The sequence below is a fragment of the Lepisosteus platostomus genome, chromosome 10 (genome assembly GCF_059453375.1).
Source record: "Lepisosteus platostomus isolate fLepPlt1 chromosome 10, fLepPlt1.hap1, whole genome shotgun sequence".
In the NCBI taxonomy this organism is placed as follows: Eukaryota; Metazoa; Chordata; class Actinopteri; order Semionotiformes; family Lepisosteidae; genus Lepisosteus; species Lepisosteus platostomus.
Genome location: NC_142620.1, coordinates 9,842,403 through 9,857,758, shown reverse-complemented (window position 1 = coordinate 9,857,758; position 15,356 = coordinate 9,842,403). Strand labels below are relative to the sequence as shown.

The 15,356-nt window shown below is 43.6% G+C and overlaps 1 protein-coding gene across 1 annotated transcript; it reads left to right on the top strand.

Annotated features, from left to right (window-relative positions):
- The first annotated feature begins 3,408 nt into the window (after positions 1 to 3,408).
- Positions 3,409 to 10,615, top strand: naa30 (N-alpha-acetyltransferase 30, NatC catalytic subunit). The gene is made up of 4 exons (XM_088648046.1): positions 3,409 to 4,501; positions 8,151 to 8,274; positions 8,427 to 8,482; positions 9,006 to 10,615. Exons 1-4 carry the CDS (start codon positions 3,623 to 3,625, stop codon positions 9,141 to 9,143), a joined length of 1,197 nt encoding a protein of 398 aa, XP_088504172.1. The 5' UTR covers positions 3,409 to 3,622; the 3' UTR covers positions 9,144 to 10,615.
- The last annotated feature ends 4,741 nt before the right edge of the window (positions 10,616 to 15,356 follow it).

Below are 15,356 nucleotides of genomic sequence, written 5' to 3'. Positions count from 1 at the left end.
TGCCTCTCCTGGGGGTAACACCTCACTCTAGACCAGCAGCAGGGACAGTCCTCTTTTCTATCACAAGGCCTTCACATACCCTTGAAGGCTTCCATAGCCGTAGTGAACAATTACCAATAGTCTCAAGCTCCAGAAAGTAATTTCAGTAGAGGAGCCAATGGAGCTGAAGGGATACTAACACAGGGAAGTGTGGCAGGAACATGGCACAGGTAAGATAAAAGATGGAAGAGCCTGTGTTCAATCTCCACTGCAGTCAGTCTCCTGAGAGAATGCTTTTTTCTAGTCCTCGCTAGCCTCCTTGGGCCCCACACTGATAGAGGCACCACATTCTCATGTGGATTTGGACCCAGGGGCTGACCCTGACTAATGTTCTGTCAGTTGGGACCAATTGCTCACACAACCTCTGCATGTATTTATGGGAGACCATGGGACAACAGCAACTGTAGGCTCTGAGCTTCTTTTATGGCTTAAGGAAGCCAGAAAGGCATAGCCTCTGAAGTCTGGCACAGGCTGGAAAGCATTGTTATGACATGACACCCCAATACACAGGACTACCTGCAGGAAATGTGCTATGGCCAATTAGTTGATGATTGGAACGCCTTCTTAGGCTTAAAGGTCTTGGTCTTTAAGGGCCTTTGGGTGACTCCTTTAAACTCCATACCTACTAATACATTCCTTTTTATATACTTCTAGAGAAAAAAAAATCTATGAAAGGAAACTGTCATTTGCCATGTTGCATTGTTAGTTGGGTTCATCGTTATTCTGCAAGCACTCAACCACAATCCCACAGGTGTGTCGGGGGGATAACAAAGCAGCAAGCACGGCTTTAGTCTCTGTACAGAACCCAGTAGAGCGCACATATCTGCACAAGCAGGACACGCCATTACCAAGTCAGTCAATATTTAAGAGTCTGAAGCACTCAGTGCGTCCGCCCCTCTCCAGCACATTAGGAGTGGAAATTGATTCCAGAGAAAGAGGACAGTGGATTCTCCGGGTAAACTGAATAGGGAGCAACTATCCAACTGGAGAGACCTGCACAGACGGCAGGCCGTGTAACCGATAAAACTTTGCACACAATTAGCATGAGGCAACTGAGCTGGAGAGAAAACAAACCGCTTTCGCACGGAACAGTGGGCTGGGCAACAGGAATGTGCTGGCACAGCTGGCACAGAGCGGGTCTCTCTGCATCTTTAAAGAGCAACACAACACTGGCAATGTCATGTCATTCAGATGACATGCAGGATCAGACATCTTGCAGAGCTGTTGCATTAACAACAGAGCATTATCTGTATTTGTCTGGCCTCTCCTCCAGCAGAGCACTATCTATATTTGTCTAGTCCCTCCTGATGTTTTCTTTTGACACAAAGGCACCCTGGATTCATTTTTAGTCCTGTATCCATCAAGCAGTGTATTTGAACCCAAGCACTAGCTGTTAAAAAAGGGAGTGACCGAAGATAATGGATAACAGCAGCTCTTGCTAGGACTAAAAATACACAACATGGAAGGGTAAAGTGATTCCAAAAGCCAATAGATTTGTATTACAGTCAATGGAGGAGGGACAACCAACAACATGGAAATGTTCTGAATAAATGCTTTCTCTGTAAGGTCCACTGTCGTCGTGACAGGGGGAATTAAATATGAATTTAACATTAAAAGCATTGACATGCACTACAGGCTAGTTCTCCAAATTGAACATGGCTTGTGCTGTGAGAAGGAGCAGTCATTTGGACAGAATAATGCTTTCAGTGTAGTGAAGTAATGTGTAGAATGCTTGTGCAATTTTGTTAGGTTTACTACTGGAGCAACAACAAATACTATGGAGAGCGAAGTCTCTGGCCTGTACTGCCCTCTGCTGGAATCTTTCTTCCCATTATAAAAACTGTACTGGACTTTTCTCTAGAGATAGGCTGGCCAACTAGAGCAGTTTACCTATCTGAACGGATTCTTTCCTTTTTCCAGTTCTAAAGATCCACAACAAAAATTTCACCTGGGGTGAATCTGATCTCTTTAATTTGAGCTGGAGAACCTTAAAGCCAATTTAACAGCTCTCAATTGAGCCTGTGCCAGGGACATAGAATGGGTGTTATAGGATCCTTTTGGACATACCAAAGACTGTTTAGAGTAGATGCCCTCTTACAGCAGTCAAATCCCGAAGACACAAAGTGTGTGTAAACACTTCAGCGCCAGATAGACTGAGCAAGGCCCCTACCACACGTGGGAAAAAACGTATCCTTCTGATGTGTCCAATGACAGTCCAGGGACAAAGATGACAGCAAACGAACTTATATAATGGGCTCCATTTCTTTCTAAGGTCTACGTAGATGGTTTTAAAATGGGCAGACACACCTGAAGCAGAGCAAGAGAACCCAAACCAGTCCCCTCACCCCCGTTTTTACTCAGAGCGAGAGGCATTTGAAAAGCTCTGGGTACGCAGGACCCATCCCCAGATGCTGCTCTTTCTCCGCGGCATGTGTGACAGTGTAGACAACATCTCGGATTATTTTGAGAAACAGCACGTCTTTCCACGTGATATACCAGAGGATATGCTCTGACTGACCACAAGAAACAAGGGCCTCTACGATACTCACTGGCACAAAGGACAGCACCTGATTCATGTATAGTAGGTTGCAGATGTTGATCCTGAGTGCAAGACGTCTTACAAAATAAGGGGGTGCAGTCCCATCGTACACATCCCGTTGTTAATACTGTAGCTAGTTAGCACAGAGACCACCAAGATCCTTCTGGAATGTTCCTGGTGACTCAGCACTTTGTTAAACTTGAATGTGTTCCACTACCACATCTAGACTTGGGATATAGTTTGCTATGCCAGAATAGAGGAAGGTATTTGTGCTGTGAAATCTCTCTAATTGTACAGAATAATCCAGCTGGTAGGAATCTGTCGCCTATTTTATTCTCTAGAATTATGTTTGCGAGTACATTTATCTTTATGCATGAGTATACATAGCATGCATACATTGTAAACCAAACTGGAATCACATGTCCACCGTACAGCTCGCTTAAAACAAGTAAAGGCGGATTCCCTAAACTTGTCATTTATATAAACTTTCCTATTTTCTCATTTAGTGCGCTGACCAAAAGGATCTGTCTTTCGTGATTCTGCTTCGGCCCCATTCTTCCTAGCGCTCTAAAGGATAATAAAGTTCATATGAAACATAAAGCTTCATATTTACTCAATGCAATATTTTAACAGCATTATTTAAACTAAAAATATGAAACTGTTAATTTTAATGTAAATTAAGATGATCGTTTCTTAATCTCAATAATATATGTTGAACACATAACCGATTTAACTCAGCAGCCGCCGAATCGATCTACAGGCTATATTCGCGAAATCATGGTTCCCACGAGTGTCGTAAAGTGTCTCCTCCTCTTTCTTGGTGTCGTACTGACAGTCGTTCCACTTTCCGGCAGCGGGGAGCAGGAAAGCCGAGGAGAGAGTGACGGGTAACGACCAGAGGAGACCTGAGGGAGAAGACTCAAAACTCGCATATTTTAATCGTTATTCCCGGGGGGGATTGGTATTGCTTTTACCTGCCCCTGACCAACAGGATCTCTCTTTCGTGATTCTTCTTCGTCCCCATTTTTCCCTGAATGAAGTGGGATGGCTGAGGTGCCGCCTGGGCCTAGCGCGCTGCCTGCATCCCCGGCCGAGATTATTCCCTTCCCCGGGGTTGGGTGCGCCATACCCGGGGAAGGGGGGGAACGTGGCTGTGGACGAGGAGACGCAGCGATCCCCGGGGTTGGACAGCAGCAACAAGTAAGTGAAGGGAAAGGGACGAGCAAGGCAACTCAGAACCACCTGTACTCTCACCCGGCGGTTCACCACTTCCATACTCAGACACAGCAGCAGCAACAACTCAACGGCTTAATAAACGCCGCGGAGGACGGCCTCGCCTGCACTCACCACAGCCGCCTCCATAGTCATCACCATCACCCGGTTCGCAGGCCGTCTGACAGCCCGGGGGCGCTCACCGAGCACCGCGACGGCACCGGCGGGGCTCGGGCTGGCGCCCAGGAGGGCAGCAATTTCGGCGACATCAACAACAGCGGCTGCCAAGGGCAGCACTGCCCGCCGCAAAACCACTCGTACTCGAACAACAACCACAGCATGAACAGCATGCTGACCCTGTCGGAGGAGGCGAGCTGGAGAGGCGACCGCGCCAGGACTGAGCCCCGGCCTTCCCCTGCCGACCCCCCGGCCGTGGCAGGCCTCGGGACTCCAGGGGCTGGCGTGGAGCTGGAGGCCGCTCTGGACGGCTCTTACACCGTGGAGGCAGCGGTGTCGGAGATGGCGAGGGTGGTTCTGAATAGCTCTGGCGGAGAACAGGGGGAGGATGAGGAGCCGATCCAGTACGTGCGCTATGAGTCTGAGCTGCAGATGCCGGACATTATGAGGCTGATCACTAAGGACTTGTCGGAGCCCTACTCCATTTACACCTACAGGTACTTCATCCACAACTGGCCTAAGCTCTGCTTTCTGGTACGTACACTGCCATTTTACTGGTGAAGTGGTGTGTTGTGCGGCTTTGGGGTGGGTTGTGGGATATTAGCTGCATGAGTTGGGGTTCAGATCCCTGTAGCAGAGCTCTGCACACACCTTGTCGCTGTGGCTAAACTAATAAATGGACGTTGAAGGTCCATGTATTGTCTAATTGAATTGCTCATTTTAATTAAAGTCTTTTGTTACTGTGACATAGCATTTTATGAGCTTTTACTGGAATATCACTTCACTCGTATCGGTATGGTAATAAAATACTTCAATTTTTGTCCAAGTGGTGGGTAATACCGAGATGATTTCCAAAACCTCGCTCTGACACTGAAGGAACTGTCGTTTCGACTCCTCTAACTGGGGCTTTTAGTTGTATGATGTTTTAATATTTCCTCTTATCCTCTCATACTCTTAGACTTTTTTGGGGGAAAGCGCCAAGCATATTTGATGTTTAATTTTAAAGTTATTAATTACTTTGTAATTGACTAAATTATGATGTGAGAAACTTGAACCATAGGGCAGAGAGGGTAGAACTGAGGCTAAAAAAAGTATCACTATTTACTGTTACAAGGTGGCAGTCAGATTATGACGTTTTATAAGCTTTTACCATTTTAAGTAGGTATCAAAATGGTTTGGCTGCTGTCAAACTCATTCAGACCCATGGAAAGGTAGGAACAGCCCTGAACAGAAAAGTTTAATGTGATGAGACCACGTTTTCCATTACCCTCTCTGTTAATAATGCAGTTGTTTCTTTGCAACCAACTGATAAGTGCTAAACTAAAACAGAAGCAAACAAACCCCGGCAAACTGACTGTGTGATAACAGGAGATGAAACTGTAGATTGAAAGATTTATTAATAAGACTGATGTTTAAGCGTGTTTGGCTTATAGTGAATTCATCTCTAATGGATATGGGAAATGTGTATAATGGACATGGTGCTGCACGGGAGAAGGCTCTGTCACCAGGTGTGGAGTCTGGTGTTTTATGAGGAAGAAGGCCAAAATCAAGGACATCAGGTGGCTGTTAAGTAGTAGGGAGGCCTAGTCATCTTATCTTAACAGGTGTCAAAACAGAAAACTTCAAATCAGTTTTTCGGACTCATTTAAGAGGTTAGTAACCAATGTACAAGTTCAGACCGAGTAGGGGTGCAGTACCAGGTCTCATTTTAACTACGAACTCTGTTACTTAAGTCCCATCAACAGCAGGAACTGGGAAACAGAAGGGGTGTGGTTGTCATAACTACATGAGTTGAGGGCAGTAACTGGTTCTTTAATATTAGGTATTGCTGTGAATAAATTGCATGAATGGGTTACTTTGCTCAGCAGAGGTATTGGCTTGTTCCAACATTTTATATTTTACTGATAGTGGATAAGGTGACTGAAGTATTACTGTGATCCGGGGTCTGGCTGCCTTAAGAGTATGTTTGTGTTCCCACTGATGTTGTGCATGAACTGTCGGCCCATAGAAGGCTTATTTCTTTAAGCAATATTTTTTTTGTTTAAAGTTCTTTATGCTTCCAAGTGAATGGACTGTGCTCAGCACTAGACCTGCATGCAGTCCTTTTGCCCTGCCTTAACATTGCAAAATAATCTGCACAGCACCGTGTTTGTAAATTGTGTATTATATCTTCTTTAAAAATCACACCCTGAAGAAGGAAAGGGTGTTACACCAATTTCCTGCTACATCAGGATCTCAATTAAGGGAGCTTTCATTTCAGATAGTTTCTTCCTTGCTTCAGGTTAACTTATGCTTTTTTTTTTTTGCTTTGAATATCCATTTCAGCATTTTCTTTACTCAAACTGATTATTGCAAGTATTATGCAGCTTGCATTGAGTGTCATTATGTGCCTAGTATAAGACTGAGCACATCCTTTGAAATGATATATGGTGGAATGATGAGGTTAATTTGAGGGAGGGCGTGTAGCCTAGGGCAGGAAAGACAGGTTTTTCTTAGCAAATTCAGTTCATGCTGCTGACAGAAATGGTCTTACTTTACAATATGTGAAGCTAAGGAAATATTTTCATGCTTTTAAATACTGTAATGTTTGGTCTTTTGAAATCTTTGGATTTATCATTTTTTTAATTTCTTGTACAAGCATGTAGATTTAGAAAAATTGGGCAGAGTTTATCATTCTTCTTGCAGTAGGTCGAGGAACAGTGCCCTTATCTGTAATGCTGACGCATGGCCTTAGTGCTGGCTCTCTTTGAAACTTGATGGCTTTTGTTGTCAGTGAACACTAATGTGATTCATAGGACATTGGCTTGAGATGGTGACTCAACAGGTAAAGACACTAATATGCAACTGGGGAATGTTTTGTTGTTACTTAAAATTGAAAATTGCTTGAATGCCTTCCCACAATGAAACTTCTGTTTGAAGGATATCATTTTATCAAGTTTTTATGATGAAGCTTAATTATTGCTCATAAAGTAACAGCTGATGGAGTGCTCATTGATAAAGTAGATCAAGTCGGGGTAAAGTCAGGTGTGGGCCAGTGCGTGTCTTGATATTCCTAACTGTGGAAAAACCCAGTCTGAAGTGACCTGCTGTTGGCTCCTGGTCAGGGTTGAGTGACTTTGCCCAAATTCTAGACTTCTTTAAAACGCTGGCTGTTCATAACATCTGTTCATAAAGGTTGCTGTGTGGAAAGTGAAGTGTTTTTTTTCCCCTTAATTTCTCAAGTTGTAAACAACCATGTTGGCAGAGAAAAGAGCTGTAGCTTTCTGCTTCAGAGCCTGCTTACTACAGCCCCTGCCTGCCTGAGTGAGCACCCCACTGAGCAGGCTCTGGGAATAAACCTGGGAGAGGCAGGTTCTCGTGCAGAGTGCTGCAGGTCAGACCAGCACATGCCTTATACACGCAGTATCCACAGTGTCCACGTGCTGCTGGAGACATGGCATCTGTATGTTGGTTCTGGGTCCTAATGCAGGGTAATGACACTAATGGGGAATGAAGAGGCTGTTTCTTACACGTATGTGGCTTCACAGGTTTCTTCTAGAAAGCTCAGTGAGAAGTTCTGATTTTGAGTCTGCCAAGATTCATGCACTGTCTGTGGAGCTTTCCCCCCAAGGAAAGTGGATTGCTGATAATCCAATGTTTTACTACGAAAATTAATCTTGCTTTTTCTCTCTTGTGCCAGCCTTGCTTGCTTGACTAAAGCACAGAAAGGTAGGATAGTGTTCAGAAGAGAAGCAGTTATGCCTCCTGCCCAGGTGTGCTCGGGCCTTGGAGGCACACTCACTAGCTCTTCCCTCCAAGAGCTGTTACGTTGAATCATATTCATTAGTTTCCCTGTTGGAGGCCGAAGTTCTCTGGTTGCCATTGTATATACATTTCATCTCCATAGCATTTCATTGTATAGTATGTATTCAGGAATATCTTTTCCACTTCCTGGTGCTTATGCATAACAGCTCAAGAAGAAGTCCAAAGGAATGAGCCCCGACAATGACTGCTTTCCCATGTCAGTGTTGATCGAGAGATCGCAGTCCCCGATCCCTGTTCACCTCAGCAGTGGAAGGGCTTAGTTTTTGCACTTGGGAGTCCTTTACTGCAGACTACAGCATGTGTGTTTAACTCTGAACTGCACTGAGCAGTGGGTGTTGTGCTGACCTGTGTGTTGCTCTGTGTTGTGCGTGTCCCGCAGGCGATGGTGAGGGAGGAGTGTGTGGGTGCCATAGTGTGCAAGCTGGACATGCACAAAAAGATGTTTCGACGGGGCTACATTGCCATGCTGGCTGTGGACTCCAAATATAGGAGGAAAGGCATCGGTAAGCATTCCCTCTGCTGGGCTGCGGGGTCAGTGGCACTTTAATTTCCTATTTGTAAGACATCTGGTGCTTTCATACCTACATCATAACCCTGCTTTGCAGTCGTCCTTCTCCTTTATTCTTCTAACTTGTCAGCTGTCTGTCTCTTTCAGGTACCAACCTGGTAAAGAAGGCTATCTATGCCATGGTGGATGGGGATTGTGATGAGGTATGTGCTTTAGAAAAGAGCAGCCATTTTCAGTAAAATAACCCCAAAAATTGGGAGTAGATACCATTTTACAGCTAAAGGGGAAACTGTTTCATGTAAAGTGCGTGTAATCTGATGAGGAGACTGCTGAACGTGACTCCACACAGCTTTATTGTAAGAGTCAGATTCTGTTTAGTGAATGTCACAAATAGTTTTCCGCAAAGTGAGTTAACATCAGTGACTAAGTTATTCCCATGGTTAACCATATACGGTGATTGATTCATGTGATGTGCATGTAATGGAGGTGATGAGCTACTTCCCACAAAGTATTGCATCAGGTTTCCAGTTTTTACATTCAAAAGTTTTCATTTTAAAGAAAAATACCTGCAATGCAGCAGTGACTTGTTTTTGTAAGGTTATGTCTTCTGTGTAGTGACGTCGCAGAGACTTGCTGTGAGGGTAGTTTGAGCGATTTTAACGTCAGGTTTTTTCTCTCTCTCTCTCCCCCTCCCCCCAACCTTCCCCTCTTTGTGCCGCTGCGCAGGTGGTGCTGGAGACGGAGATCACTAACAAGTCGGCCCTGAAATTGTACGAAAACCTGGGCTTTGTGAGGGACAAGCGGCTCTTCCGATACTATTTAAATGGGGTGGACGCTCTGCGACTCAAACTTTGGCTTCGTTAGCGGGGGCAGCGCCAGCCTGGTCACGGGTTCAAGGAACAAGCTTCTTCTCAACACCACAAACAAAATGGAAACCAGTCGAACATGCAGAAACTATTAAAGAGTTTAAAGTATATATTAAAAAAAAAAAGAGAGAGAGATTGAGTTCCGCAGGCGCCCGGGTGCAGAGGGCTTCTTGCGACCGGGGAGGCGGAGCCTGGGCGGTGGGCTTGTTGCGGGGGTCCGGCACACGTCCCGTCGCACAACGAGCACGGAAACGCCGGCAGCTGTGGCCACACCGGGCCGCCTCCCACGCGTCAAACCAGTGGACTGCGTTTTTTTTTTTTACAACTCATTACAGCAAGAACGGATCACACAAACAGGTATAACCACCTGCAGCGAGCGCAACATCCTGACATTTGTGGAACTTATTTTTATCGTAGTTTTTTTTTCCTTGCGTCTCGTGTGTCGGAATGAGTGTGCGGGTGTATGTGTACGTGTTGGTTTTTTCTGTGTGTTGTGAGAACATGCTGGAAAGGTGCTCTGTTCTATACGGAAATCCTGCTTCGCTCGGCGGTGTTTCACTCCGGGACGAGCAGGTACACACACATGCTCATGCATGCGCAGGTTTAAATCGTTTGAGTGGAAGCTGAAAAATAAAATTAAAGCCCATTCACACCTCTGAGGAAGGATGGACAAGTCACAAACATGGAGGCAGACTATCTCCCCCTCATCTGATGCCAGTGCATTGATTAAATTTCTGAACCTGGCCAAGATTTCTCCCCTGTGATGTTTTTTTTGGTAGACATTGTTTTTAAAAGTGATTATTTTACTGTCGAGGTACAAGTGTATTTTTAATTGCCATTAGGTGACCGGTGTATGCCAATGTAAAACAGTTGAGATGAACCTTAGTTTGAAAGTGATTCGAGTGTTGGGTTTTTCCCTAAAAACAAGTTCTGATTTAGTTTTTATTTTGCTTTACATATCAGAAGAAATAGCCATCGATAAATGTGAGCACCATTTCTAGTTGGAGTTCAAACTAGAAGTTACAGCAGAAATGGTGCAGTCTGTCCTGAGTTGACTGCTTTAAATCCTCAGACTCGGAACGCGAAACTGAAATTTGCCCTTTGAGGAAATAATGTAATTCAGAGGGGTCATCCCCAATGGGAATGAAAGGATTTTTGACCCTTTCCTCCTCCGTCTGGGTCAGTTTAACGTTATTCTAAAAATGTGTTAGTCTCATCTACGAGAAAAGGCATCTCTTGGTGAGAGCTAGGCAGACCACAAAGTCTCCTCCTTTCAGATTTTCCCCAAGGGTCCTCCCCAGAGTGATAGAAGACTCCCACCCCCTCCCTTTTTGTTTTTGGTGAGTTTTGGACTTATGATCTGAAGGCAGAAACTGCCTTGGAAGGTTTTTAAGCATTTAAAGAAAAATGACAGACGTGGTGCATTTTTGGTGCATTCTCTTGCTGGCAAATAATAAAATTATGCATTTACAGCTGCTTTTGATGTATTTTTTGCTTTCTTTAATGATGCTCTTACGCTCTGAATTTCTTTCTCGCTGCTCTCTGTGTATGTGTGTGCGTTTCTGTCTTCTGATGACAATGGCTGACATAATTCCTGTCACTCCTTTCACTCTACAAGGTAAAGTGTCACAAATACACGCTCCCTCATTAAATATAGCCTCCACTATGACCAGTGTTCGACCATGCCTAGTCAGGTCTAGTTCTGTAGTATATTAAACTCATTACCCGTCAAGTGTACAGTATAAAGTTTTGATTTGTAAGTATCTCAAATCAGATCTCAGATCAGACCAATGCACTGTTCAGTTGCTGCAAGTTCCATTTAATCCCTTGCTTCTCAATGCCGATCTTCAGTTACGGTAGTGTGCAGGCAAGCTCTCTAAGTGGCATTCATGTTGTTTTTTAAAGTCTGGAGGTTTCTCAGTATTTCTCATCACTGAAGATCATCGTTCTCATCAGAGTAGGTGCTTCCAATTTGTCCCAAGGATGCCGTGTCCTCTGGGTTTTATTCCAGTCAAGTTCTGTTACGTCACAGAACCTTTAATAGAGTTAATCATTTGAAAGTTATTTTCAGCGATGTTATAAGGTTTTCCTTTAGTTAAATTTTGCATGCAGCTTTGGAGTAGGTGAATGCTTTGGAAATGGTCCAGTAAAGCAACTTTAGTTCAGTTAGATTGTTCAGTTTTGGGGTTGGTTAACAGAGTTTGTGGGGCATGTAAAACCCAACAGGTACCAGCAATATCACCTTGTAGGTTACACCTGGCAACCCGCTGAAGCTCAGAAGGTGTGAGCCTGGTCAGTACCTGGTTGAGAGACCTTCTGGGAAAAACTAAGGTTGCTGCTAGAAATGGTGTTAGGAGGGCCAGTAGGGGGGTGTATACCCTGTGGACTGTGTGGGTCCTTTAGATTAGACATACAACTGAGGTCCTGACTCTCTGTGGTCATTAAGGGTGTTTTGGGAGTCTTGGTTGTTGGATGCTAGATGGAAGCTAACATTTGACCAGAATGCTTCTACCAAGTAACCTGGTCAAGAAAGGTTGACAGTCTACTGACATCTGCTCATGAAGGGATAAAGTGGGTGTGTATCAAGAGCACCAATAGCAGGTGGTCTGCTGAGCTTAAATACAACTCCTTTTGAAGTTTACTTGAGATCCAGAAGTTCTGCTGATGTCCTTGTGCATCACTGCCTTTCTTTAAGATCTCCACAATGTTGGATTGTAGAAGCAGAGCAGATGAGAAAACGGCAGAGGCTGGTGTTTCTCTTGGCCATATTTCAGTGGCATTGCTGAGCAGGTGAGTGTGGTCTGAGGGTGTTGCAAGATGGGACACATAATCTTAACGCTCAAGATTTGCACCAACAGAAGGAATCTAATAGAAATCTTTAGTTCAAATCCACCCATTTGCTGTAGTTCAAACAAGTGGGCTACAGTGAAGTAAAGTGTGCACTATCCTATAAACTAAGATGAAACAAACTTTCCACATCTTGTCCTATGAACTTATTGCTCACTATCATGGTCCAAGCTGTTGTTAGAATATAGTATATGCCCTTCAGATGTAACTAGGCTTCCACGTCTTTCTGTGGTAAACATTTCTACAGGGAAAAAAACCCACTCGGAAGAGATTGTCTTTCATAGATCTGCCTGAACACTACTAATGGGATGCAGAATGTTTACATACATCTGTCATTGCTTTGCTCACACTTGTCAGTCAAGACCAAAAAATACACCTGCTTTCCACCTATGAACACTTAACAGGCAGTAATTCTAGGCAGTAAAATGATTGTATATAGCTCCAATATCATTTGGGTTTGCAACACTTATTCTTCTTGAAATCATGAAAAGTGACTTTACTTTCTCACTTAAATATTTAGACATTGGTCTTAATGTGATGCCGTTCTGTCTGCCTTTCTTTCTCCCAGCAAATTCAATGTGTATTTGTAGCTGCAGATCTGAAATGCACTACTGAAAATATACAGCGATTTCAGTCTCAGATTTACAGTGTAGACCTTAGACATTTGTGGATTTGTGGACTTCAGGGATGTCCCAGCTGAAATCAGATCATTAGAAGTGAGACTATGAGCCACTGATTCTGATCATTTAACTGTGCAAGTGCATGATAAGCTAGTAAATGTCAGTTTCATGGGTTTGATCCATGTGAGGGTGTAGAGTTGCAGGACCCTAAACAGAGCAAAACATGTACTGGATATTTGAACATTTCTTCCTTATTTTACATTAATGTCCATAAAGAGAAGTGATATGTGACAATAAAACTTAAATTATCATTAATATATATAGGAACAAGTAGTAGGTTTATTCCATGCTGAAAAACAGAAGCAAGAGAACACAACGTTTCGGCCGTGGAGCCTTCTTCAGGTGTTCCACATCTTTTTTTCAGCATGGAATAAACCTATTGTTCCTTTGCAGCCTACGTATGCTGACGCAGCTACCCACCTGAATTAATATATATATATATTAAATGTATTAGTCTTCTTTTTCGTTGGTGCAATCTACTCTAGGGCCTGCAGCTGTCAGGTGTTTTTGTAAACTGCTAGAACTGGCCAACTATGTGCCTTGGAATAAAGGCCTGTGCTATCATGTTGGAGGCCATTTATAATGCAGTCAGTTTGATGTGAGCAGGGGGGGAAACCGAAAGGGAATTTGAGTCGATTTGTGCCGAGTTCAGCTGGGGAAGGAGTTGGCTTGCAGGATAATTTTATTGTCTATTAACCCCTCTCTCTTCCTTTCATTTTATTTGCTTCAAGATGCCCTGCAGGATATCTTCTTATTTCAAGAAAACAAATCTGGTAATAAATCATATTTTTTCACATTTTTGCAATGTGGCTGCTAAACCCACAATGAGAGCGCTAAGTGAAGGTTTGGGAAATAAGGGACTGAGGTGTTCTGTGGCTGGTTTCTCTCGGCAGGTGTGATGCTCAGAGCTTGTCTCAAGGCAGGGGACAAGGGGACAAGCTTCAGTGTCTTTGCCGAGTGTGTGTTGCACTGCAAAGACAGCTTGTTTTTAACAAGGATGTCATTCATACAAAAAAGCCACCAGAGTATGGAAGTAAGCTCACTTTTAACTCGTTCCCCGTGCTTGCTGGTGTTATAATAATAATAATAATAATAATTATTATTATTATTATAATAATTGCTTACACTTATATAGCACTTTTCTGGACACTCCACTCAAAGCACTTTACAGGTAATGGGGTCTCCCCTCCACCACCACCACCCCCACCTGGTGTGCAGCCCCACATGGATGATGCGACAGCAGCCATAGTGCACCAGAACGCTCCCCACACATTAGTGGAAAGGAGAGCAGAGAGTAATGAAGCCAATTCATAGATGGGGATTATTAGGAGGCCATGATTGGTAAGGGCCAATGGGAAATTTGGCCAGGACGCCAGGGTTACACCCCGACTCTTTTCGAGAAATGACCTGGGATTTTTAATGACCACAGAGAGTCAGGACCTCGGTTTTACATCTCATCCGAAGGACGGCGCTTGTTTACAATTAGAACAGGCATTAGTTTAGGCATTAGAACCCACGTGGACCACAGAGTGAGCACCCCCTGCTGGCCCCACTAACACCTCTTCCAGCAGCAACCTTAGTTTTTCCCAGGAGGTCTCCTATCCAGGTACTGACCAGGCTCACACCTGCTGAGCTTCAGTGGGCTGCCAGTTGTGAGTTGCAGGGTGATATGGCTGCTGGCTCATGTTTAAATACTTTCTTGAAAGGAAGGGTTTCAGAATGGACAGCCTGGCTGAGTAGCTTGTTCCATGCTCCTTCAACTCTTTGCACACAGTACTGTGCAGAAATCCTTACCTCTCAGTACTTTACGCAGAACTAGAATTTCTTTAAATATGAGTCATTTTGTTCGATGATCACAGTTAATCTGTTTCACAGTTTAGAAATAGCCTTGTAGAGAACAGCACCTGATAATGTGTTGACTAGTAATTGATTAGTGATTGGTAAATGGAATGGATTCATACTACAGTGCTTCGTATTGGTTGTTCATACAGTGTATGGTTAACCCTGACTCATGAAGATTCCAATGAATGTGAGCTACATTTGCGAAGTAAGACTTTTATGTTATTTTTATGTTTTTGATATCTCATCAATAATAGTGAGATAAATAAGATTTTCTCAATGAGTATAATCGCACTGACATTCAGCTATGTCACAAATGTAAGAATTAAGGTTAACCTTTGAAGGCCGTGTCGGTAGAAAAATGTTTATGAATTTCGAGTCTGAGCTTCCAAGAAGAAGAGTTTCATCGAGCAATTATCGAACTGTATTAACAACCAGAGCTGTGACAATTGTCACAAACCACAGTGAAGGTTTTGAGTAAATTGTTTTTGTTCAAAGTCATACATATACCGTACCTTATTCATGTATTTGAGTTTTTAATCGATATGTCTATGTACATTAATTTGCCATCAGGATTTATTAAACCACGATTGCCCAATATTACTGAGCATTACAGTGGATTAATAGACCAAAAAGAATATTTCCTCGCACCCTAGTCCGCCCCCACTTCAAATAAATAAAATAATGTAGTACCTCTATAATTCGGTATTAAGAATTAATCGTCACACAGACGCACTTCACGCCTGCAAGTGCTGGTTTGTGGAACGGCAATCCATTAGAGCAGAGAGCTTTTGTTAGACGCTTTTCGCCTGCAATATCTTAGTAATCGCTAGGTGTCACCCTAC

Excerpts from the sequence above, each read along its gene's own strand:
- naa30 (XM_088648046.1), top strand. The coding sequence starts at position 3,623 with ATGGCTGAGGTGCCGCCTGGGCCTAGCGCGCTGCCTGCATCCCCGGCC. Across the intron at positions 8,275-8,426 it reads ATATAGGAGGAAAGGCATCG|GTACCAACCTGGTAAAGAAG; the intron begins GTAAGCATTCCC and ends TGTCTCTTTCAG. Across the intron at positions 8,483-9,005 it reads TGGATGGGGATTGTGATGAG|GTGGTGCTGGAGACGGAGAT; the intron begins GTATGTGCTTTA and ends GCCGCTGCGCAG.